Source organism: Anoplophora glabripennis, unplaced genomic scaffold (assembly GCF_000390285.2).
Source record: "Anoplophora glabripennis isolate ALB-LARVAE unplaced genomic scaffold, Agla_2.0 scaffold151, whole genome shotgun sequence".
Classification (NCBI taxonomy): domain Eukaryota; kingdom Metazoa; phylum Arthropoda; class Insecta; order Coleoptera; family Cerambycidae; genus Anoplophora; species Anoplophora glabripennis.
In genome coordinates, this window is record NW_019416371.1 from 409,442 (window position 1) to 435,478 (window position 26,037).

Genomic DNA, 26,037 nt, shown 5'->3' on the forward strand with positions numbered 1-26,037 from the left:
CCACATCAAATAGTACATTTTTATGTAAAAGACTCTGCTGAATTCAAATCCACTGTCAGAATTGAGCTAGAACGTGTGGTTTTTATTCTAACCTCAAAAAACCGAGCAGGAATCGCTATTTTCAAATTCTGAGCGGATTTTGACCAGATTTTGTATAAAGGGGTTTTTTGGGTCGCTGATTACAAATATGAATTCACATTGTAAAAATTCAAGATGGCTGATCCAATATGGCGGATGTACTTTTTTGAAATCCACCTATTTCAGTAAAATTTGGCATCATAAGGATTGCTGGTTGATCTCACCTTCATTAATCACACATCTGGAGTGGCAGGGGGAATATGAAATTCAATTCTGGAAAGCAGATAGACTTAGGAAGAGAGAGAAAGTGCAACACAAATGGAAACTTAGTAAAAAGAAACTAGTTTTGAATAACTTTACAATGTGTAACTTTGAAATTAGATGTTAATGCGTACGAAGCAGCGAACATAAAAAAGTTTCTCAAGTATTTTAAAATTTGCATAATTTCTTAAATATTACTAGTATGTGGACAGGTGTACATTATTACTATAATACTAATTTACTTTTTATAATAATTATTATTTCTGCTTTGTAAACTGTCCGTAAAAAATAAATTAATATACTTGATAATTTAAAAGATTTGAATTATCTTTTAAAACAAGTTTTTAATAAAAAAAATGTATGTTACAATTTTTGTTAAGCACTTTGTTGTGAATTTCCGTCAGAGACAATCTTTGACTTAGTTTAGGAGAAATATCCTCAAATAAGATAAGCAATTGTACGCTGCCAGTTGATAAAAGTTTATACAAGGACGTATTTATTAAAGTTCAAACAGATATTATTAAAACATTATAAAAAAAATAAAACATGTCTTTACTGTTTTCTCTTATACAGCTAAATCAACAAAACAACATACAGCTGTGACAAAATTAAACCGAGAATAATACGCACGAAATGAAAACTTTTATACGCTGTGAAGTGGGGCCTTGTATGAAAGCGTCTTTAATTATTTCATACTTCCAGTCCATGGTTTTCTTATTTGTTCATTCCACGATATTTCGATTAGCAATCTACAATTGTCATAAGGTGAATAATATTTGTAGACTGTTTTTATAACGAGCGTTCAAATAATAACGTGGTCGAAGTTGGCTCTGACACATTGGACGTAGGGAGTAGCTTATAGCGACCAACTTAACCTCATTTCTCAACGAGCTGTATAGCAGCTGTCAGTTTCAATAACGTTAATGACTATATAACTTTATTTTAAAGAATAATCGTGATAACAATAACAAACAATTAAAGGAGCTGCGGAAAGTGTCCCCCTCCTTGTTATAACAATAAATTAAAGCAGCTGCTGAAAGTGTCCCCCTCCTTGTTCCAAGCACTTTTCACACCTGTTCCTCAAAGAATTAAAGACATTTTCTAAGATGCTCGGGGTATTGTTAATTTCACGAATCTTGTCTATAAGTCGAGCCTGCAGATGGTTTAAATCAGGAATAGGCAGTTCAAAAATAGTGTTTTTAAGGTAAGGCCACAAAAAGAAATCACACGGCGTAATATCACATGACCTCGGTGGAAATTCATGTTCAGCATTGAGACTTATTAGTCGATTTTGGAAAACTTCCCTCAACATATTCATCGTCTCGCCTGCCGTATGTGCCCTTGCGCCATCTTGTTGAAAGTAAAAGTTTGTAATTTCGTTTTCTTCCAGCTGGTTAACAAAAGGAGCGATAATTTCTTCTCTATACCTTTGCGCAGTAAGAGTACCATTAAAAAAAATAGGTCCATAAATCCTCCTTCGATTGAGAGCACACCAAACTCCAATTTTTTGAGCGTGTAGAGGGCCCTCGACAAAAAAGTTATCTGGTTTTTCAGAAGACCACATTCTCATATTCTGTGAGTTTACGTAACCACTTAAATGAAACCAGGCTTCATCAGAAAAAAAGGTGATATTATGAAGTTCACCGTAGTTGTTTAAAAACCATTCACAAAATACAGCCCGTCGCGGAAAATCAACTTCATGAAGTTCTTGCTGACAAGTTAAACGATAGGAGAACAAACGCAAATCTTTTTTTAACACTGTGTGGCAGGTACCGACTGATACTCCCACCATTTGTGATAAAACACGTACAGAAGTTCTTGGCGCATTTTCCATTATTTGTTGGACATTTTCTTTTAATTCTTCAGTCCGCTTTTTAGGTCGGCCGCTTCCTTCTTTTCTTGTTACACTGCCCGTTTCACGAAAAACATTAACACAACGCTGAACTGCACTTTGAAAAATTTTGTACTCAACAACGCCGGGAAATTGATTTTGAAATTCTATGAAACATTCCTCAATAGAATACTTCCATATTCCATCAATCTTGCGTCCATTTCTAAAGTAGGACTCTATGATAAACACTTTTTGTTCTTGAGAAAACACCATTTTAAACGCTTTTTAAAACGAAAATATTCAAATTGACAGCGGCGATATAGCGCTTTGACAGATGACGTTTAAGTTCATTTGCTATACGCTACGCCCTACGTCCAAATTTTCAGAACCAACTTGACCACGTTTTTATTTGAACGCTCGTTATTTCATATTTAATGTTGCATTTAGAAGATGTAATTGCCACATATTATGTTATTTTTTAATTTTCAAGATCAAAGCATTAATTCGTCTGGAAATATTTAGTGGATGTTCACGAGCAGGATTTTCATCCAGATTTTATAAAAAATAATAGATATTTTATTAATCTGCTCTCAAATAATAGATAGGAATTTTCCACGTCATTTTTTAATATGGAGATCTTCGCCAATGGTCTTACTATAACCGTAAATTAAAAAAATGTATTGTTAATAATATCAGAACTTTAAAAATTGTATTTACAATAAAATTAAGAATAGAAAAAGACAAAGTGATATATTTACCTAATAACTAAAAAATTGTTCTTACTTGGATTATGAATATTAAAAAATATGAAAAAATATAAAAAAATATATTCATTCATAAGGTAGCCGGCCAACTTATCTATTTACATATGAAACAACGCCGTCAGCTTTTCGTTTGCATCTACTTTTAACAAAATATTTTAAAAACATAGTGAATATTTTTATAAAACAGGTTTCTTTTAAATTTGCAAATTTACTTATAGTGTCTTCATAAAATTGAGGATCGGCATTAAGACTTTGTAATAGTTCCTTTTTATCGTCATCACTGATAAGTTGTTGCCGCAACGATCTTTTATATTTAAATATTGTACTTTAAATTTAACATCTCTTGAACTACGTACAATTTGCTCATATTACTGCTACTGTAATAATTTTTATTTCTAGGCTCTTATTGGTTATCAACAAAACGACAGTGTTGTTTGGAAATGTGGAGGTTCACTTATAAGTGAAAACTTTGTTCTCACCGCTGCACATTGCATGTTTCCACAAGCACTGTAAGTTCAACATTTATACACAGGGTGTTCCATCTAAGAGGGATTCTTCTGTAACTCTGTAACTTTAAAATTTATCTCGAAATCGGTAAGTTTTAAACACCATGTATATTTAAAAAACTCTACCTAATATTAACCAAGGAATTCAAAAATACAATAATATACAGGGTGTTCCATTTAAATTAACAATGTTATGTAGCGCCCTCCCGAAATGGAACACCCTGTAAAGCTAAAAGTATTTTCTCTGCATGGCCCACATTATTGCAGGCAACTTTTATTAAAACCATTTATTTATAAATTTTACAGTTACAGAGTTACAGAAGAATCCCTGTATACAATGTGCCCTTGCCCCTTCAATTAACTTCGTTCACATTTAATTACCAATGTATGAAATTTTCAGGGGCCGTCCGAAGTATGTAAAGGTTGGTTTCAGAAATGAATCAGAATTCACTGATATGCAAGAACTAACAGTTAGTGAAGTAATCCCGCATCCCAAATACAATAACACCTTATACCACGACATAGGTCTTTTGAGACTCTCAAAAAACGTACAATTTAACGCTTACTTAAGACCGGCGTGCCTTAATAGATACAGATTCTCCCCCTTTGGTTTATCCGTAGCCTCTGGATGGGGTACTGTCTCATTTGAGAGAGAGCCAAGCAAAGATTTATTGGCAACAGTGTTGGAACCCTTCAGTAGAGAGGATTGTAACCAGATTTATACAGAGCATATTTCATCTACATTGAAAGATGGAATCGTCGACGATTTAATGATTTGCGCCGGGACAACAAAAGCAGTAAGGACTACATGTCAGGTAAGGTGATATTATAATGGCACAATATCAACACAGAATTCAGGTGATACGTTACATCGATGTTGCAGCCTCTCATATGATATGCGAGGACCTACGATACGTAGTACCAGTCAAAACGTTTGAAGATAAAAAAATATACAGTCTCGACATATTTTGATGTTATATTGATATCGTGTAGTTTTGTTGGGGCTTAAGATGCGTTATTTTAATTAAATACATATACAATAAAACAATATTTAATTCAATGGACCAAAGATTTCGAGAAAAATGTACATTAAAAGAAGAATTACTGCTGAATTGTTGCACAATAGTTATATGAAATGACGATAATCCAAAGGCAAACATTATGTAGCATTCCCAACATCAATTTGCTATTGATGTAATAACTGGAATCATCAGTCACCATTTAGATCTGTTGAGCTTCCGCCATATTTGAATGGTGTTCAGTATTTAAATTTCTTGGAACATACTTTGAATTATCCATTACAAGATGCACCCATGAATATTAGAAGAGACCTATGGTTTATTCATGATGGTGCACCACAGTTCCTTGGTAACCAGGTTGCTGGGCAACGGATTGGATGTCCAAAAAACACCACATCGCAGATTGTTCATATTATTTTAAAACAATAAATCAACTACTCAACCCATTGGAAATCATTCAATAGGAAATATTCCTTGCGATATAGCTAATTGTCTAAAATTACGCTACCCAATAGAATATACCCGTCACAGAAGTTTGAAAGGTTATATGTATTTAGAATAATATAAACACAGCAAATAAAATATTTAAAGTAGAAAATAAACAAAACCAATCTGAAACTTTCAGAAACAAAAAAATATTAAGAACAAAGTTATATTTTTTATATAAATTTATGGCCAATAAGTATTCTTTTGTAGTTCTGTTATTGTCAAATCATTGGTGGCGGCACAAAAAATCTACACGCCACACAGAAAGTGTATTTTTGGGGATCTCATGTTTTTGACAGCTTCCTGAAATCTGCATGTTCTTCTTGTAAAATACTTACTTTCTGATCTTTAGCAATTGGTACATTTGTTTTTTTAATTACAGTTAGACTTTGGAGGCTTTCTTCAGGTATATCACGAGGAATTTGATGATGGAATCAAATGTATGTACGACGTCGTAGGCATACCTGCCTTTACAGACAGATGTTCTTCGAAAATCATCCTTGAGGTGCACACCAGAGTATCGAATTATATCAAATGGATAGAAGACATCGTTTGGCCGGACGAATAACTACTTTTAATTTCAATGTATTTGTTTTTTATTTAATTTGTATGAATGTATGAATTTAGGAGAATATGTGTATTCATTTGTATTATTCACTTTCAATCTACAGTTATAAATAATATGGAAGATGTAAACATATTCATTGAAACATTGTTTTAAAAAATTGAACTCTATTAACGGAAATATTTGTTATATAGATTTTTTCTTCTCATTTTGTTATTTTTCATTTATAGGCTATTGACTATGTAAGAAAAAGAGGGTACAAAGGAACTACAACCTAACAGAAATTTTATTGTTTGATATGTTCAATTGACCGTAAAAAATGATAAAACCGCGGAGTACTACCTTTTAAAGGGGTGCGTTTTCGAGAACAAAGTAAAAAGGTGATATTTTCAGTTTTTTGAGTTTTACTCGAAAATTATGCATTTTTTCACTATAGTTGTCACAGAAAAGTTGTAGCAAATTGAATTTCCAATCGAAATGAGACCTTTTGAAGTCAAAAAAATTTATTTTTAACAAAAATATGCCCAAAAAACGAGTAAAAAAAACGAAAAAGTGAGTTTTCTGAGAGGAGTTAGGTACAGGCATTGCTTCACAGAAAAAAAGTTTATGTTTTTTCCTTTAAAATAAACGTTTATAAAAGTATCTACGACTAATAGAAACCGAGATACATTGGATCAAAGTTGGCTATTTTTTGGATTTTTGGCCAATTTTTGCCCTTTTTTGACGATTTTCGTCTTATAACTTTTTTCTGAGTTAAGTTAGGTAGATGTAATGCCATATTCAAATGAAAGCTGGTTTCAAGACCTTTAAAATGGTACCTGGTAGAAGTTTGTACAATTAAAATCAACCGAGACATGTCTTTAACCAACGATACTTTTTTTATTTTTATTACTTTCGGTATTATTTTGTCTAATAAATTTATTTTTGTGAATGTGAAAGTTAAAATAAGTTTCTAGGTGATTGAGTATTATTATTTATTTATTTAAACAACAATTAATCATATTTATCTTGTAAAATTTCGATTTTTTTAAATTATTTTTGTACTATTAATTAAAAAATTACAATTACAAAAAAAATTTTCAATTTTGTAAATAGAAATTTTTCAAAATTAAAAAATTACCTATGACAATAAATAGGTCTGTTCTGCAGCAGTTGAGAACTGATTATGGAACTGAGATAGTTGACCAATTGATTCGTAACTTTATACTCGCTGATATTACGTGACAACTGAATTGGCTGAGTATATCTGATAGTTTGAAAACCGTTTCAGACTGCTGCAGAAACAAGCCTATTATCATAGAAACCGCAATAAATATTTTTACGAGGATAGAACATTGTACCATTATTAAAAATATGGGAGTGAAGCTTCCTTTGGCAAAATTTGGGAACTTGTTTAACGTAAATAATTTGCTAGACTCTACCAATGTCTACTTACGGCGAAAATTTATTTCCATCAATGTATGTTTCNTTGACCAATTGATTCGTAACTTTATACTCGCTGATATTACGTGACAACTGAATTGGCCCAGTATATCTGATAGTTTGAAAACCGTTTGAGACTGCTGCAGAAACAAACCTATTATCATAGAAGCCGCAATAAATATTTTTACGAGGATAAAACATTATTTCATTATTGAAAATATGGGATTGAATCAGTAAATTGTTTCCTTTGACAAAAGGGAACTTGTTTAACGTAAATAATGCTAGTGCTAGACTCTACCAATGTCTACTTACGGCGAAAAATTATTTTCATCAATATATGTTTCTGAATACACAATGTGTTTCGTCTCTCCCTTAATTGTACTGCATTATATTTCTCATTATTACGTTGATTACTGAATTAGTTCTTTCTTTCCTTTTATTTATTAGTAATAAAATCTCGTAAAGCTTCTTCCTAACCACGTAGTGTAAATCAACTGAAATTTCCCAAGGTCTCCAAGTCGTCGACGGTGATACCACTCGTACACAAGTTAGTTTAGTTTCCTGGGCACATCATGTCTATCCGGTTTGATTACAGTGTGCTTTTATTTGTTCTTATTCTGTCACGTGGTTTCTCTGCTGATTTATATAAAGGTTAGTTATTGTTATTGTTATATTTAGTGTTAATTACGTTTTATATTGTAGCATATACATCTACGAGCAGATGCGGGGAAAAATAGCGTACACTTATTATGTATGTAAATAAAATATGTACGAACATCAAAATAGTATCCCCACAAAACAAATATAGGCAACGATCTACTGTTCATTTGAAATAATATTTAATAATCACTTGTTCCGCATTTTCATTGTATTCTTAAATATTTCTGAATCGCATTCTTCTGAAATACTTGAAATAGTATTTACAAGTTACTGTTATTCTTCTTCAGTCTGGGTTTCAATTCAATCACTGATTTTATCACAACAATCCATAATACAGACATTTAGATTTTCAGTTATTAAATCAACAATTATTGAGTACGTTCTTAAATCTAAATTAGTGATATTTGTAAATAGAAATGGTAATGATATACAAGATTTCATGAATTGCTAGACTGAGGATTGTGGATTTCGACGATTTGGAAATAATCATTATCCCGTGTAAGATAAACAACTGTTTCCTAAAATGTTGCTGTAATCTGTGTGGTAGTGATATAGATGAATACCGATACAGTATTTAATAACAGTTATGTGGTATCGTGTCTGTTAGCTATTAACATTCATCTTTGCAAAGTTTTAGCAATACTCTTGTACAGCCATTCGTCAACACAGATTTATGAACGGACGCTCGATCACTACCAACCTTGTTAATGTTACTCAATTAATTTCTGTAATATTGGAAATACTTTTTCATTTTTGTTGCGTTCCCTTGTGCGTTCCTCTACCCTATCAGTTTACTTTTTACCAAACATGACCATATAAGGAAGTGTTTACAAAAGTTAGATAATGATGGTCTTTCACAAACAGTCTAAAAATGAACTCCTAAAGAGATAACAATATTTTAGAAACATAAACAAAACAGTCCTCCAATATTCCATCGACGGTGACAGATCCTCTAGTGGCTACGAATTTGTAAGCGGTTACAAGTGTGATGCCGACATAGATCTGTTAATAGTATAAAAAAAATCTCATTTGGTAAATCGTAGTGTTAATATTAATACTAATGTGGTTGGATTTTGTAAATAAAATAAAATAAAATAGGTAAATTCGTAAATTTATGAAATGTTCTATAAAAACACTTAATTATTGCCAAAAGATGTATATTGCTGAAAGTACAAACACAAAGTGGGAGCTGTTAGGTTTTAATATTCTTGATGTTTACCTTTCAGGAGACAAATGCCTTTTAAAGGATGGAAGCGACGGAATTTGTAAGCTTATAAAGGAATGTCCTACCGCTGTGCAACTAATAGAAAAAGGAGTTAATCCTGCAATATGTGGTTTCGAAGCAGCTGAACCTATTGTGTGTTGCGAAGATGATGTGACGGAAACAACTAGTACCACTAGAACGCCTAATCCAGTTACCAGTAGAACACCAGGAGATATAAGCAAGAAAAGTAAAATTCAGTTTTGTCCACTGATTCACTTGAAAATTTTTTGTAAATGATAACTATTTCGATTTTCTCGTTTGTTTAGTAACACACAAAGTGATTTTCAGAATGCAAAGAATTCGCAGAGTATGCCTACGAAAAGATCTATTCTCCCACATTGTTGCTTAAACCGCAATTTACAAAAAATCTTGTGTGCGAAATTCACAGGAGCAAACTGCTTGCGGGAAGTACCACAGCATCAAGGAGGGAATTTCCTCATATGGTATACACGCTATTATGTTTTTTACATTATTATTAGGTACACCGTTATCATTATTAATATTATTGTCATCAATCAGTATTTATTATCACCTTCACTACTGTCATGTACGGTCATCATCATCAGCCCTGCCTAGTATTTTACAAGAGCTACACCCTGCTGAAGAAACCAATACAATGTAGAATGCAACAAAACATTTTATACCTGTGCTACCTGAGTACTAATTCTGATTCTAGGCCCTTATTGGATATAAACCTGTCGACGAAGTTATTTGGGATTGTGGGGGCTCTCTTATAAGCGAAAACTTTGTACTCACAGCAGCCCAATGCCTGGTTACACGTTCGGAGTAAGTACTGGTTTTGTAAAAGTGAATTGTCCGTCCGTTTTATTAATAAAAACAAAATATCATCTACTGGTGGCAGAAAACGATCTGTGTCGCAGGTACTATGGCCATAACTGATGACATTGCGGGAAGTAACTACTCTTTGGGTTACAAGCCCCGACAAGTTTTTTGTTAATAACAAATTACTGACCATCGATACAGAAAAATGTCATTAAGGTTTTTTGTTCGCAACAACGTAATATAGCGATTAGAAAAGATTTCATCCTGGCCCCCCTCCGTAGTCGTTCCGCTCGTTTTTTTGGGCGTCCTTTTAGGGGTGCACCGCTCGCCTACTATAAATAACTTAAAGAAACAGATCATTATGAATTACATTTCCATAGTAGATTTTCTGCAATTGTTTTTGACAATTTGTGGAAACTGATACTTACAAAAAATAAATGTTTGTCATTCTCTAATTAATTAATATCCCGAAATTTTTAGCGGTCCTGCTAAGCTGGTAAGAATTGGTTTCACAAATAAGACAGATCCCACGCATATGCAAGAACGAACAGTGAGTGAAATCATCGCATATCCCAAACGCAACAACACCAAATACCACGACATCGGCCTATTGAAACTATCGAAAAACGTAAAGTTTAACACTTACGCACGACCGGCGTGCCTTCACACAGAAAAATATATCCCTTACGACTACGCCATAATGTCAGGTTGGGGGGCCGTTGGCTTTGGGGAAGAACAAAGCAACGAGTTGTTGGAAACAGAGGTGGAATTTTTCGGTGCAGATAAATGTAGTAGCACGTATAGTCGGGACATCTCATCTGCCAGTGGACTGAAGGATGGAATCGTCGACGATTTGATGATTTGTGCCGGGAGAACAAAAGCTGTAAAGACTATCTGTTGGGTAATACGTACACTTTTAATTAAATATAATATAAAACTATTAACTGACAGAATTGGATCTGGCATAAATTTAACTCCCTACAATATCGGCACTTTGAATTTACATGTTTTGCAAAATAAATTGTAATCCTCCTTTTTATAATAATTACTGTTTTGTATTGAAATGTTGTATTACCTACTTAAAATATATATTGTTTAATTAATAAAATCATAAATAAGTTTGGAAAAAATTAAATAATTATTTTGGCATTTCTTTTACGTTTTAGAACGAAAAAGACTTTGGCGTTCTAGAACATAAAAGTATTTTGCACCTAGGTAGCAAAAAAGACTCACTTTGTCAAATGAAAATTTAACGAAAATATCGACTTGATCGATGATGACAGTTCTCGAAAAAAATATTTTCATGGGCGTAGAAATAAAGGTTTTATTAAATTTTAAAGAATATTTTTTGGAAAAGGTACTTCTACTACTACTATTATTCACTATTTAGCAACTAATAAGTTTTTTTATTTTAGGGCGACTTTGGAGGTCCTCTCCAAGTATACCACAAGGAAACTGAAGAAGTAAAATGTATGTATGATATTGTCGGAGTGATTTCCTTTACAAAAGGCTGCGGTTTCAAAGATATACCAGGAGTATACACTAGAGTATCGGCTTACGTAGAATGGATAGAAGATACCGTTTGGGCGAATTAAACACTTTTTTTATATGTGATTATAATATTACACCAATAAAAATTTTAGTTTACAAAATACAAAAGTTTCAAGTTTTTAATCATTTTAAGCAATTAGAGGAATGTTTAATAGTTTGCAAGTCATCTAAAATATCTAGACTGTGTGTTGCCGATGAACTGAAATTCATGACCAACCCAGAGAGCCTAAATTCTCTATAACTTAATCTCATGCTGACTTATACAGGGTGATTCAGAATTTATCCAAAAAAAAAATTTGGATGCACAGGGGACTCTTACAAATACAACTTTGTAAAGAAAAAATCAAAAAGTGCAGTTCGAAAATGATTTAAAAATACACTTCTGCACGGCGCTGGAAACTGGTTCACTGTAAAACCTGACCTGGCACAATGCGACCGTCACGACGGCAGTGATAAAAACGGAATTTCGCAAGGAAAGGAATAAATAGAATACCACCATAAATTAAAACGATATCCATCAACTCCGATTTGCTATAGACGCAAGTCATTTTTGACACTAACTACTAAAAAACTATTGTAAACACTATGGCAACGACGACTATAAAATCGGATTTCAGTGTTCGGAGTCGCTGAGGCCACGTGGCTCTCCACGCGTATTACGAATGACGTCAGAGACTACAGTTGTCCAGCTATGTAATGGTGAAAAATACTACAACTTCAATAATTTCTTTCTCGGAAACTAAGGATTTTACAAAAATGTTTTTTACGATATTGACTCCATTTCTCATGCCGCATCTATTCCTAATTTTTTTTGGATAAGTTGTGAATCACCCTGTCTAAGTTACAATTCTACAGATAAATATAGAATGATTACACAGTCTCACGGAGAAAAAAATTTAATGTCATATCCAAGGTCACCAGATGGTGGTCCCCGATGACTCAAACAACTTTTATAGGGGTTTTCTCTATATCTTGATGAGATACCAACCTCAAAAGATCAAGAGGACAATTTGATCTTCATTGACCTTGAAAATTGTTTTAAAAAATAACTCGACCACGTATTCAAACGTAGAATTTCTCGCTCTTGTGGAACCTGCGGTCGCCAATTATATTACAATAAAAAAAACATGACTTGACCTTCAAATAACCTTGAACAAGAGCTAACCTCGTCTATCGGACATCGACCTATGATTCAGCGATCACAAGAAACGTACACCTCACATATTTCTCAAAATAAGTGCTGTCTCTTTTTTCATTCTTACTGTATCGCCAGCCATAAGAAGCTCTGTACTATAGATTTGAAATTATTATTACTAAACAGTTCTCTTTATATAATTGATTATTATCATCAATAGTAGTATTCCCAAACCGCATTTTTGTACTACGTAATATAAGTAGAATAAAATCCCCAACGTTTCCGTGAATAGCGAGACTGATACTGCAGTGGGTTCGATTAAGGTTAGTCTCATGGAAGCAGTATGTCTGCCAAGTTCAACGTGTTAATATCTTTTTTAATTCTTTGGCGTAGTTCCTTTGCCGCTTTAAATAAAGGTGAGTCATCAGTTATCAGTGATTGTAATGATTATACAACATAGTGAATTTGTGTAAGTTCTGAAAAGTAATAATCATAAAAGAAATAATTATAGTAAAAGTATCCACATATAAACTAAGAACAAAACCTTAAAGTATTACTGTGTTCCATCGTAGTTTCTCCTGAAGAAGGAATAATTTATTCCGAAAGATCGAGTAATAAAAAAGAGCTTACACATTGAAGTTGGCTTTGACTGCATACATGTCTAACAGTTTCGCAACTTACTAAACTAAAAACTATATACAGTGTGTTCCAATTAAAACTTCTCTCCTAGAAAATATCGGAAATAAAAAACCTGAAACACGTCGATTTTCTTTTCAAGGGGGACACGTGAGGGCGTAAGTTTTGGTGTCTTGGAAGCCACCCCTTAGGCAGGGATGTAAAGTACCCTTAAACATTAAATGGCACTCTATGGTGAGTGACACTTCATTTTAAAGCTTTATTAATTCTGCTCACGACTTTTTAAATTTTGGTTAGATATTTTCCAGGTGGGAAGTTTTAATTAGAACACCCTGTATTTATCTTTATTACCAACATTTACACTTCAGGAGACAAATGTTCTTTAAAAGATGGAAGCTCAGGCACTTGCAAGCTTATAAAGGCGTGCCCCTCCGCTAACCAACTGATAAAGGCCGGAGTTTTTCCGGTTATATGTGGAATCGAAGGGACTGCATCAATTGTGTGTTGCAAAGATGGTGAAGACCAGGCGAAAACTATTAATACCACCACCACAACCAATCAAGTTAACGGTAGAAAACCAGGGGATATAAGCAGACAAAGTAAGCAGCTTAGTCGTGTTAGAAATCTTGACTGGCTCTTTATTTCAGCTTTCGCCTTTGTTTACTGACATTCGAAATAATTTTCAGAATGTGAAGAATATTCGGAATACGCCTACGAAAAAATCCCATCTCCCACATTGTTGCTTAAGCCGCATATTACAAAAAAGCTTGTATGTGATATTCAGAGGAACAACAAATTTTTTTCGGGGAGTAGTGAGGCATCAAGGAGGGAATTTCCTCATATGGTATGCATGCTATTACTATCTACTGCTATACTATACTAACGACACCATTATTGCTATCAATCAGTGTTACTATAATTTGCAATTATCATAAACCGTCATCATCGGCATTTAACCAAAACGACTGGGCTGAATGGTATGAATAAAATTTAAATATAACAAGATTTAATAAAGATTGGATCAATATTAAACAAACAGTTCAGAAATTCTTCAACTGTTAACAATTACCACATAAGCCTGTACCAAGTTTGGTACGCATTTTTGCTATTGGTGGTTAATATTTACTTATACAACGTTGTACAAAATTCAGACCCTGTAGCACCAGAGAATCGAAAAAATTATTGCTCTTAAAAGAATTTGTTAAAGTAACCGTAACAATTATATCAAAGAATGCTGTGATGATCGTCTTAGCTTACAAATAAATGCTTGCATACACTAACAACGACTATTTAATATGCCAGTCAAATTGTCGAAAATACCTCCTTTTTTGCCAAAATTTTAGTTCAGTAAACAAAGACACGTAAAAATTAGGAAAAATTCCGTAGAATTGAATGAACTACTTTACTCCAGCTGAATGCTAGGGCTTCATTTTCAAAATGGCCTCCAAAGTTCGCAAAAAATAGTTTTTTCATTAAAAGTATTGTATTTTTGAAACCGAGTGAGTTGCGCGAAACTAAATGTGTACAGGACAGAGCTAGTACCATGCGAAACATCGCCATAATTTTAAAAATGTTGTCACTGCCGTTCTTGGGGGTGAAAATTCAAAATATTTAGAATTATTCAAATTTCGTGGCTGAAAACGTACATAGGTATTGTATTTTTGAAACCGAGTGAGTTGCGCGAAACTAAATCTGTACAGATATAGCTAGTACCATGCGAAACATCGCCATAATTTTAAAAATGTTGTCACTGTCGTTCTTGGGGGTGAAAATTCGAAATATTTAGAATTATTCAAAATGGCCTCCAAATTTCGCAAAAAATAGTTTTTTCATTAAAAAAAAATAATAAACATTTTAGAAAAAAAATATTTTAGACAAAATTTGTAGAATTTTTTATAACAAAAATTTTGAGCCTAGTCAATTGATAAACAAATGTATTAATTATTGCAAAAGGAAACTGCTAAAAATCGTCTTTTTTAAACTTCTATATATTTGAAACGAAAAATTTTGTACGAAACGTTCAGAATATGTAGTCCTTGGTATATATATATAGAATAAGTGCAATTTTGTAAAATTGCAAAATACGTGATGGTTTTTGAAAAAATTGAGTTTTTCGATAAATAGACATTTTTTCAAGTTTCAATAAATCATACAATAATGCACTTACGTGACTCATCTTATTCTTAAGATTTTTCTAAAAGTTGTACTTTCCTGTGTAAAATATGCGCGTATTGAAAAAATAATTGGAAATATGCGAAAAATCTACCGAAATTTTGACATTTTTTTTTCGTGTCGAACAATGTAGATCTTTTTCTCTTCGTTGAAATTTAATCGGAATGGCGTTATTGCCATTTGAAAGCTGAAATTTTTTCACGAATTTAAAAAAATATCCTACGTTCGTAAGGAGCCGAGAATTCTTTTTTTTTTTTTCAAAAAATCGCTACGACCTCAAATGTTAACATTAAGATCTAAAATTTGCACATCATCATCATCATCAACCTTGTGATTTAGCAAAATTTCTCTTGTGCAATAATTTTTTCAACTACCGTCATTCGTTGATGTCATCCTGCATACACGTGATTTCTTACACATCTGTTTTAAATTTGAAACACATCCAAAAACATGTCATTCCTATGTCTGTCAGAGGAACAATTTTACTTCTAGGCACTTATTGGTTATAGACCTAAAGATGAAGTTATATGGAATTGTCAGGGCTGCCTCATAAGTGAAAACTTTGTACTCACCGCTGCACAGTGCTTGTTTACACCTTCAAAGTAAGTACAGAACTTGTCGACTGTTTTAGTTTTTTTCTTACCGTGACTTCTGTCAGAAATAAAATTATTGCATACAGGAGTAAGAGCGACATTATACACAATGGTTCAATATCTCGGTTGAATCTTATTCCGCGAAAAAAATTCAAAAGATCATTTGAATGAAATTCACTACACTACAAGGTGGCTTCACTACATTTTTTAAATCTTTTGCTGCGGTCCAACCGGGATATTGAAGAAAAGCAGACAAAAATGTATTTTTCTTGACGTAAATTGTTAATAACATTTTTTCCTTACTCGTGTATTTTAATATGTTATTCTACAACATTTGAGGTTTATGCAAAACTTCCATAATCACTGGATCTCAGCAGACTGGACTAAAATAAGTTGAATGAGTGGTGTTTATGAATTAAATTCCAAAAGTAGGAAAATATACTTCTTAGCAATTTTTTGCAGCTGATATTTAATTATTTAATTGTTTGTCGTTTTATATCGGACTAATTCATATCCCAAATCTTTAGCGATCCTGCGAAGCTGGTAAGGGTTGGTTTAACAAACAAGACAGACCCCACGCATATGCAAGAACGAACAGTGAATGAAATAATCCCTTATCCAGAATACGAGTACCCCAGTAAATACCACGACATCGGTCTGTTGAGACTCTCAAAAGACATACAGTTTAATACCTACGCACGACCAGCTTGCCTGCACACAGAAAAATATTCCTTCTATTACTTCGCCATAGCCTCAGGATGGAGTGATCTTATTGTATTTGGGAAAAAAAGGAACAAGGATTTGATGCAAACAACGTTGGAATTATTCTATGGAGATGAATGTAATCAGGGCTATAAACAAAACGTTTCACCCACCGGTGTGTTAAAAGATGGAATCGTCGAGGATTTGATGATTTGCGCTGGGTATTCTTCCATAATGACAGCCATATGTAGAGTAAGATGCGTACATTTAATTAAATATATTATAAAACTATTCAATAAATTAAATAAGAATATTTAACTAAATGCCAATACTAAACGTAAACAAAAGCTGCGAAAGACTTAACTAAAATATAGAAAAATATAGTAATTTAAGGCTTTCACGGCCAGTGATGGATTTTTAAGTTGTTACGACGTGGTCTAAGTACAGAATTATCTTGCAGTTCCTTGTCCTTATCTGGGAATCTTTGATCTGCCCCTATCGTTCTCGAGCTAAGCTCTGTGGGGACGGGCCCGCGGACCGCCTTGATTTTCATTTCGTTTTTTGTTGGTTCTTAATCCACTACGGATGGAACCTCTCAGATACAGTTGACGTCATTGGTTGAATGATTTCGGGGCTGGTTGCCACGTCGTCGATTTACAACCCTTGACATATTGCTCTCTTCACTCAGAAGTTACTCAGTCACTATTTATATTTGAAGTGGTCACTGATCCGTGACGTTCCGGTGGGTGACCTCGTACGCGTTGTTGACGTTCCAATGGGCTGCTTCCTGGCAGATCCACGCCACCATCCCTGTTAAAATTGTTCAAAGTTTTGTAAATTTCTAATGCTTCTCTGTATAGTTGAAGCCAACATCATATCTCTCTCATCACCATGTTGGCTTCACCCAAATCCACTGTGTGTCCCGTGTCCGCCCTATGTTCTGCTACTGACGATTTTTTCCCAGTTCTAATTCTTGAGGTGACTTTTGTGTTCCTTTAACAACGTGTTGATGTGTTTTCCTCTTTGTCCTATGTAGACCTTTCCGCAAGAGCAAGGAATACTGTACATGCCGGGGCCCTGGAGCTGGTTGTTGTTGCAGGAATTTGGAAACGCTGCCGCCACCTTCTTTACAGTGCCGAATACTGTGTTGATATTCCTCTTCTTCAAAAGACGCCCTATTTTATCTATACAACAGTTCACGTAAGGTAGATATGTCGTCGCGAAGTACTCACGTTTCTCCGACTTCCTATCCTCCTGATAGCTCGTTCGATATTTCTCGCCTTGTAGCCATTCCCTCTGAAAGGGAAGAGTATGTGTTCTAGTTCAACGTATTTATGATCCCCTGTTTCTGGGCACCGCATTCAAATATATGTCTGTGTGAGTTGGCTTTCTATATACTCGATATCTTAAAGTGCCATCTGGTTTCTTCTCAACCAAAACATCTAAGAAGGGAAGGGCGTAATTTTTCTCTACTTGTATGGTAAACTGGATATCTGGATGTATCCCATTGATGTGATCCAGAAAATCCGCTACGATGTTGCGTCCACGGGGCCAGATGATGAAGGTGTCGTCAACATATCAGTACCAACACTTAGGCTTCAACGTTGTGAATTCCAGGGTTTTCTTCTCAAAGGTTTCCATGTATATATTGGCCAGGACTAGAGATAACGGTGAACCCATTGCTGCTCCCTCCGTCTGTTCGTAGAATTGGTCCCGGAATGCAAAGAAGGTCGATTTTATTCACACTTTTACCAAATCCATTAGGCTCTCATCCTTGTCCTCTACGATTAGTCTTCCTCAAGGGCTTCGTCGACGGGTAATTTCGTAAATAGGGATGTAACATCGAAGCTCACCAGGATATCTTCTGGTTGGAGTTCAGGTCCTCATATCTTGTCGATAAAGTCTTCGACGTTTTTTACGTTATCACCGCGTGTGACTCTGGATCTTTGGAGTGGAGGATGTAGCCTCAAATACGCTTGTTTCCGGGCTTGCGCGGTAGGATGGAGGGTGTGGTCTCACGTTCGTTTACGGTTTCGCTGGTGCCATTGCTATGCTTTCAGACATGCGTGGTGGTATATCACATATTCTTCCCTCACGTCGTTGTTTGTTCTTTAGGAGAGGTAACCAGATCTCAGTCATCCGAAAGCATTCTTCATTGTACATATTATTTGGAACTTGTTTAGATTTCTAATGATTCCCCTTGCACTGGCTGTCGTTCTCACAAGTACCTCTGTGTCTTCGAAATGTATATGTCCTTCATCTAAGGCATGTTGGACGACTGGTTGAATCTTAAGACTCTTTCATGTTTATTCCTTCTTCTAACAACTGATCTTTTTATCATACTTGTATAATCCTCTCAGAATTCACATGGTATACGATATGCCTCAGTGATGAATGCCAGCTTGATCCTCTGGATCAAACTTGGACTTTCAGTGTTGAAATGAGCCTTATCCCCCCTTCCTTTCTCTGCAACACCTTGGCAATAAGGTCTCGTACGTTATGAATCACCAGGTACATAATCCACGGCATAAGAACCCTACTATTATATCACTATTTAGCAACAAGTATATATTTTTTTTCTAGGGAGACTTTGGAGGTCCTCTTCAAATATACCACGAGGAAACTGATAAAATCAAATGCATGTACGATATTATTGGCGTAACTTCATTTATAAGAGACTGCGGTTTCGAAAACCCTCCAGGAGTGCATACCAGAGTAGCGGCTTACATAAAGTGGATAGAGGACACTGTTTGGCCGAACTGAAGATAACTTTTTATTTAAATTTATGAGTGGTTGTAAGTATGTAGTAAATATTTTTATTTAAAAATTTAATGGTTTTGAAATTTCCGCACCTCTCGTTCCCATACCACCTTTTAGTCTATGTATACAGGGTGTTTCAGACCACCCGTCTACCCCTTCTGAAATCTAGAGAGATCTAGGTATCTAATGAAATGAAAAATTCGATACCTCCTTAGTGAATGGACTATGCCGGATCGATTGGAGGTATTTTCAACTTCCGGCTCCCACCGGAAGTTACCCATTCAGACCGAAAGTCAGTTTCTTTTAATGAAATGGCATACTTTTTCTTATTGAGCTTTACAACCGACAAAGACAGGAGTTCAACCGGCCATCTGTGGGATCGAAGAAAATGAATGGACTGTATGTTGCATCACAAGAACAATTCGAACACCAGGAGACATAAGCAAACAAAGTAAAAATATAGTTTCGTCTTCTTAAAAACACTGGTCACCTGTTATTAACATAGAAAATTATTTTCAGAATGTGAGGAATATGCGGAATATGCCTACGAAAAAATCCTATCTCCTACATTGTTACTTAACCCCCATTTTACAAAAAGACTAGTATGTGACATTCCTAGAAATAACAAACTGTTTTCATGGTTTTTGGCATCTAGACGAGAATTTCCTCATATGGTATGTTATTTACCGTTATACTATTACCAGAAATAGCATATTTATTGTCAGTATTCAATATTAAACAATCAGGTAAATACATTTTTTTTTCTATAATCGTGCTGGAGCTGTTTAACACTAGTACAGGAGATATCTAAATTCGGTTAATAAACTTCTACAGGGCGTTCTTTGGCCAAAATTAACCCATTTACGCTCCTGCGTACAATGTATTTCCTTGTCGTGACGATACGACGCAAGACAGCTGGATCGTTCGGCAGTTGTCTCACCTATGACACACTGATGAGGACCAATAAGTCCGAAACCGGTCTGTGCCTAGTGGGTTAAACTGACGAACGATCCTAGCTGTTGCACTAGGTGTTGCGAGTATAATTCAATGCCGGTAAGATGAATCTTTTTAATTAAATATATAATTATGCAAATAAGAACAAAAACTAAGGGCTTAAATTATTAAAATATAAAAAAAGTATTTTCGGTTCTGTGAAATGGCCCCCAATAAGTCCCGACTTAAATTCGTTAGATTTCTTTTTATGGGGTTTTTCAAAGCAACGGATTTACCGCGAAGTTAACCGTTTTTGATATATTTAATTAAAAAAAAATTGACTCATCCTGTATATTTATTTAATTTTAGGGCGACTTTGGGGGTCCTCTTTAAGTATACCACAAAGAAACTGAAGAAATAAAATCCATGTACGATATAATCGGCGTAATCTCATTTATAAGAGCCTGCAGTTTTGACGACTATCTAGGGTAGGGGTTCACACCAGAGTATCAGCTTGCATAAAAGGGATAGAAGACACTGTTTGGCCGAACTGAGGACCTGTTTATTGTTTTTTACATTTACGATTGTAATAGGGATGTGGTAAGGGTTTCTAAATAATGAATTCCAAAAACCCTCCCAAAACTGCATGGCAAGTTGTACCATACGAAATAAAATAAAAATAAACATAAATATTGATGGATTGATTAATAAAATGATGGTAAAATTGTAAATTTAAATAATTTCTAAAATATACCCCTGAATCGTTAAAGCGTTTTTTTAACCTTTTGAAATAAATGGATTATATTATTTACAAAAAAATATATATACACTCCTCAGCGCAAGATATCAATCCCGATAAGACGCATTAAACGTAGACACTGACTTTGCAACCCTGAAAAAATTGATGAAAAATTAGAAGTTCGGAGTAATGTAATGATACAAAAATTTTCTACCTGGTGTAATTCGACAAACTTTATCTTAACAGCTACAAAACTAAAATGAGGCCTTTCCATCATAGGTAAGAAGAATTATCTAGGTTAAATATTCAGATCAATGGATCTGATCCGGAGTCTGTGGACCAAAGTAAATTTCTGAGGGTAATTACATATTTCTGGTTAAGTAAAATTATAAAACCAACCCTTTGCAATATTTATTAAAATATTATTTTCATTGTGGCGGAAATACCAAATTAATCCAAGAAAACATGACTTAAAATATTTTTACATTTTTACGTTACCCCCCGCATGCGCTACTCATTTGATTTCCTTATCACATTTTTTAAACGATTTGTGATTATCGTGAATTTGAAGGTGGCATGCGATAATTTTCCCATTTTTATCATTATCATGTGCTTGTTATAGTTCTCATCGAAAAAAAAATATTATTCTACTAAGGAATATCCAAAACAAAGTTTCCCGAGGTCTGGGGTCATCAAAGCTGATATCGCACAAACAGGCTCGTTAAATAAGTTAGTCTTTTTGAAGCGACATGTCCAGCAGGCTTAGTCCCAACGTTGTTTTATTTATTTTTTTACTTTCCGGTGGTTCTTTTGCCATTTTATATGAAGGTGAGTTATATATGTTAGTAACATATGACTGCCGCTTTACAAGTATTTTAATCTTGTTCTAAATTTCCTGTAAAAATGATTAGTAACTGGAAGATACTTTTTTTAGTTTTTGTAATTGAATCTTAAATGAAATGCTGCCTAATGAAACAATTTTATAAAACATGTTGCTCTAGAATCAGAAGATTCAAAAACATCAGATATATTCTCAGATGGCTCAGAGTCAGACATGAACTTTGATTATCTTCTTTAAAGTGAAGTCGAAAAACAATGTTTCAGTTAAACCATCTAGTAGATAATCTATTCAAAAAATGTTCGTTAATGCCCATCCCTTAGGTGACAAATGTTCTTTAAAAGATGGCATCGAAGGCACCTGCAAATTCATTACGCAATGTCCGACCGCTATGCAGCTGTTAAGAACAGGAGTCTATCCAATAATATGTGGATTCCAAGGAACTCTGTCAATCGTTTGTTGTAAAAACGAAGAAGTGCTGAAAGGTACCAGCGCTTCCACGATGACCACATCAGTGCCTGAGTCCACTAAACCAACATATAAACCTCAAGATCGTGGAGCAGCAAACACTACCAGTAGAACTCCAGGAGATATCAGCAAACAGAGTATGTTTTATTTTTGCTTGGTCAAAAACAAAAAATATTAGAAATCAAATCCATTTCATAACTGCAAGAGGTTGCCACTTGTGCTATTTTAGGGAAAAAGACCTTAAAGAATCAAGTCAAGTCTAAGATCATTGGTTTTGGAGACGCAGACTTAAAAACACATGCCATTCAATTATTCAGTTCGCTAAAGCTGCTTGGGTTAAAATGATCTTCCTTCTGACTACTAATATAAATTATTTATTTCCAGAATGCAAGGAATACGCAAAATACGCTTATGAAAGGTCTCAATCCCCCACCCTATCTATCATTCGACATTATTCAAACACGCTTGAGTGTGACCAACATAGAATCCAACTTATTGTAGGAGGAACATTGGCATCAAGAAGGGAATTTCCGCATATGGTACATGTCTTTTCCTATTAATATTACTGGGTATCATTTATAATAATCACTGGATTCAAATTGTTTCTGTTGCCTTATCTACGTGGAAAAAACATACTTCATTTGTTTATTTCGGTTTTGTTTGTTTTTGTTTGCTGTATTTGTTTTATTCAGTTCATATCCGTCTTCAGTGTATTTTTATTCATATTTATTAATATTAATAGATATGGAATAATTCATAACATGGATTTTTAAAATTGAGTCGACGTTTCATCTTACTTTTAATAATTTCTTCAGGAGTAGGTAATCAATCGAAAAATTTATCAGTCTATATGCTTAGTCAGAGTTATTACTACTAAACGAGAATATATATAGGGTAATTCATAATGTATGAAGGAAAATTTAAGGGTAGGTAAAGGGGTTCGGAATAAACATTTTTTTTATTAATAACAAAACTTTTCACAAAATTTCAATAATTAAAAAGTTGCAGTAGTTTAAATTATCCTGTACTGAGCAATTAAATGCAAACAAAAATTTTATTTTTGTGTCAAATTTACCTGTTTCTAGGCTCTTATAGGTTATAAAACCGACAATGAAGTTTTATGGGGATGTGGGGGCTCTGTCATAAGTGAAAATTTTGTCCTCACCTCTGCACATTGCTTGAAGAAACAACAACTGTAAGTATTCTTTACATCGTTCATTAGATAAACAAGTTAAACAATTTAAACGGGTGCTTGTTGCCGCTCTAATTTGTAACGTCATTTAGTGCGATCAAAAACTGAAAAGATGAATAACAGCCGAGGCAACAGCACAAGCATCAAGCTGTTATCTTTAGTACTCCAAATAGAGGTCTAGAAAATACAAGAGAATAGTGTATGCAATTCTACGAGCTTCTCTTGTAGAATCTTGCTTTATAATCCTGCACAAAAACTTTATTTAACTCTAACATACACTTTTTTATAAATAACTAGGTTTAAAGGGACTAAATAATTGTGACTTTGAGCAAGCCTACCGCATTGAAAGAGAGTAAATTCTTCTCTGGGGATCCATGAATCTGTGGGGATTGAATTTCTTAGATAAACTATTTGTTTTCATGCAAAATAGATATAGTAATTTTTTTATTCAAATAAATTTAAAAACTACTTCACTGATACAGAAAATGCAGTATCTAGTAATTAGATATACCTTCCTTAAGTAGAGGTAAGAAATTTATTTTTTAAAAAGGTTAAGTTTTAATAATGGCTTTCGAAAAACTTTTTGTTAAGAATTACTTAAGAAGTGTCTCAAATATGTAACTACAAATGATACATTACATATATTTTTGTAATTAGTTTATAAAAGTATCAAATTATGATTAGAAATATTTCATTACTATAAGGGAAACAAAAATTTTGTTTGTAAAATTTAGTGAAAAAGTAAAATTGACTAAATAGCATTATTGACATCCTTTGGCTACAAATGTCAGCAGTTACCTCAACGCCCCCTGTTTTTATATAAGGCTGAAAACCGAAAAGTAGGTTGTGGTCGCACTAAATGACGTCACAATGCCTTCTAGATCACGGGACAATAATAAATTTGTAGCGTTAAATACATTTTACCGCTTATGGACTACCTATTGACGTACTCAATTTTTAGGGGCCCTGCGACCCTGGTAAGAGTTGGTTTCACAAATAAGACTGATCTCACGCATATGCAAGAACGGACAGTCAGCGAAATCATCCCTTATCCCGAATACTCCTTCACTAGATACCATGACGTCGGTCTCTTGAAGCTTTCAAGAAATCTAGAGTTGAACACCTACGTACGACCAGCGTGCCTTCAAACGAAAAAAAATATTCCGTTCGAGAAAGCTATAGCGTCAGGATGGGGCGTCACTGAATTTTCAGGGGACACAAGTAGTGACTTGTTAAAAGTAGTACTGGAATTCTTCAGTGTAGACAAATGCAATTATACGTATAGAAGGGATATTTCACCTACTGCGTTGAAAGATGGAATCGTAGACGATTTGATGATTTGTGCTGGGTCCTCCAAAGAGTTTAAAGATACATGTCAGGTATTAATAAATTTCAGTTACAATAAGTGAGGTTATACTTGAAGTGGCCAATTACTTTCGAAATTTCTATATAAATCCATTCGAAATTCGGTAGCATGTACCATTTTCGAGAAAAATGAGATTGCATAGAAGCAAATAGGGGACAATTTCAACATCTACTGTAGTATTTCGAGTTTTGCTCATTTATTTAATTTTATGAATTTTTTTTAGGGAGATTCTGGAGGACCCCTTCAAGTATACCACAAAGAAACTGAAGAAGTCAAATGTATGTACGACATCATCGGGGTGACCTCTTTTGGGAAATCATGCGGTTTAGCAACAGACGTTCCAGGAGTGTACAGCAGAGTATCGGCTTACATAAAATGGATAGAAGACACTGTTTGGCCAAACTAATACGTTTGGTGTGAATTTGATATACTCGTATGATTATATATTGTAACAGGTAGAAATTGAATTAAGAGTTTTTAATTATAAAAACTAATAGAAGTTAAGTTAAAATACAACAAGTAATAACATACTGGATATATGGTGACAAAATAGTAAGGATAATTTGGGTGACAGCGGGATGAAAAGTGACAGTGTATAATGATATGAAAAGTATAATGAAATCTCAGTCTAAAGGAATAAAAAGTGTCCACAAAAAAATGTAATGTAGTTAAAAAAAATAAAATGGTATTAAAAATGGTAAATTAAAAATGTATAAATTATAAAATAATCTGATAGGTTGAGATTGAAAACGATATATTAATAAATATTGTAATTAGATATAAGAGTGCGGTGAGAAAGAAAATTATAAGAAAAAACAATAAAGAAAGAAGAGAACAGTAAGAGTCAGGAAATAGGAAAGAAGTTATTTGGCAGAAAGGAAATTAGGGTGAAGTCTAAATTGACAGATAACTCAATATAATCAAAATACTGTCAGGTTAGTAAAACATCATTTTGAATTGTCGTAGCAATTTAGAAAAGGAAAGGAGCAGTACGAGCCAGGGAGGTGATTCAGACAGTGGCAGTCAACGGAGTGGAGTAGGACACAGAAGGAGAACAAGACAAAATAGAGGAGAGTTCGAGTGAAAGAAAGGAAGGAGAAGAGACAGGAGAGAGATTACAGGAAGGACATTACTAGTGAGGAAAACATAGACAAAAGGACAACAAAAGTGTAGTATAGGTAACAAGAAACTATAAAGTTTATAGAATAAGAAATTAAAAATAATTTAGCTCAGGTTAGATAGGGAATTAGGAAGGATTTTATAAATATATAACCTGTTATTATAATATACGAATTTCAAACTCAATTAAAATA

The 26,037-nt window shown here is 34.0% G+C and overlaps 2 protein-coding genes across 2 annotated transcripts in view; both read left to right on the top strand.

Annotated features, from left to right (window-relative positions):
* The window catches only part of LOC108904130, a 20,670-nt gene extending 9,416 nt beyond the window's left edge, over positions 1-11,254 (top strand). The window contains exons 4-12 of the mRNA XM_018706557.1: positions 3,334-3,443; positions 3,841-4,255; positions 5,328-5,510; positions 7,490-7,583; positions 8,819-9,043; positions 9,145-9,299; positions 9,533-9,642; positions 10,120-10,540; positions 11,055-11,254. Of these exons, the coding sequence (XP_018562073.1) occupies positions 3,334-3,443; positions 3,841-4,255; positions 5,328-5,510; positions 7,490-7,583; positions 8,819-9,043; positions 9,145-9,299; positions 9,533-9,642; positions 10,120-10,540; positions 11,055-11,234 (1,893 nt within the window). The 3' untranslated portion in view covers positions 11,235-11,254. The remainder of the gene's footprint in view (positions 1-3,333; positions 3,444-3,840; positions 4,256-5,327; positions 5,511-7,489; positions 7,584-8,818; positions 9,044-9,144; positions 9,300-9,532; positions 9,643-10,119; positions 10,541-11,054) is intronic.
* A 1,408-nt stretch (positions 11,255-12,662) lies between these two features.
* On the top strand, positions 12,663-25,893 carry LOC108904131. The gene is made up of 12 exons (XM_018706558.2): positions 12,663-12,741; positions 13,330-13,560; positions 13,648-13,805; positions 15,626-15,735; positions 16,254-16,680; positions 19,012-19,190; positions 21,606-21,688; positions 22,022-22,303; positions 22,551-22,705; positions 23,252-23,361; positions 24,320-24,737; positions 24,948-25,893. The coding sequence occupies exons 1-12, from the start codon at positions 12,669-12,671 to the stop codon at positions 25,128-25,130; spliced, it is 2,409 nt and encodes an 802-aa protein (XP_018562074.1). The 5' UTR covers positions 12,663-12,668; the 3' UTR covers positions 25,131-25,893.
* Positions 25,894-26,037: the final 144 nt, after the last annotated feature.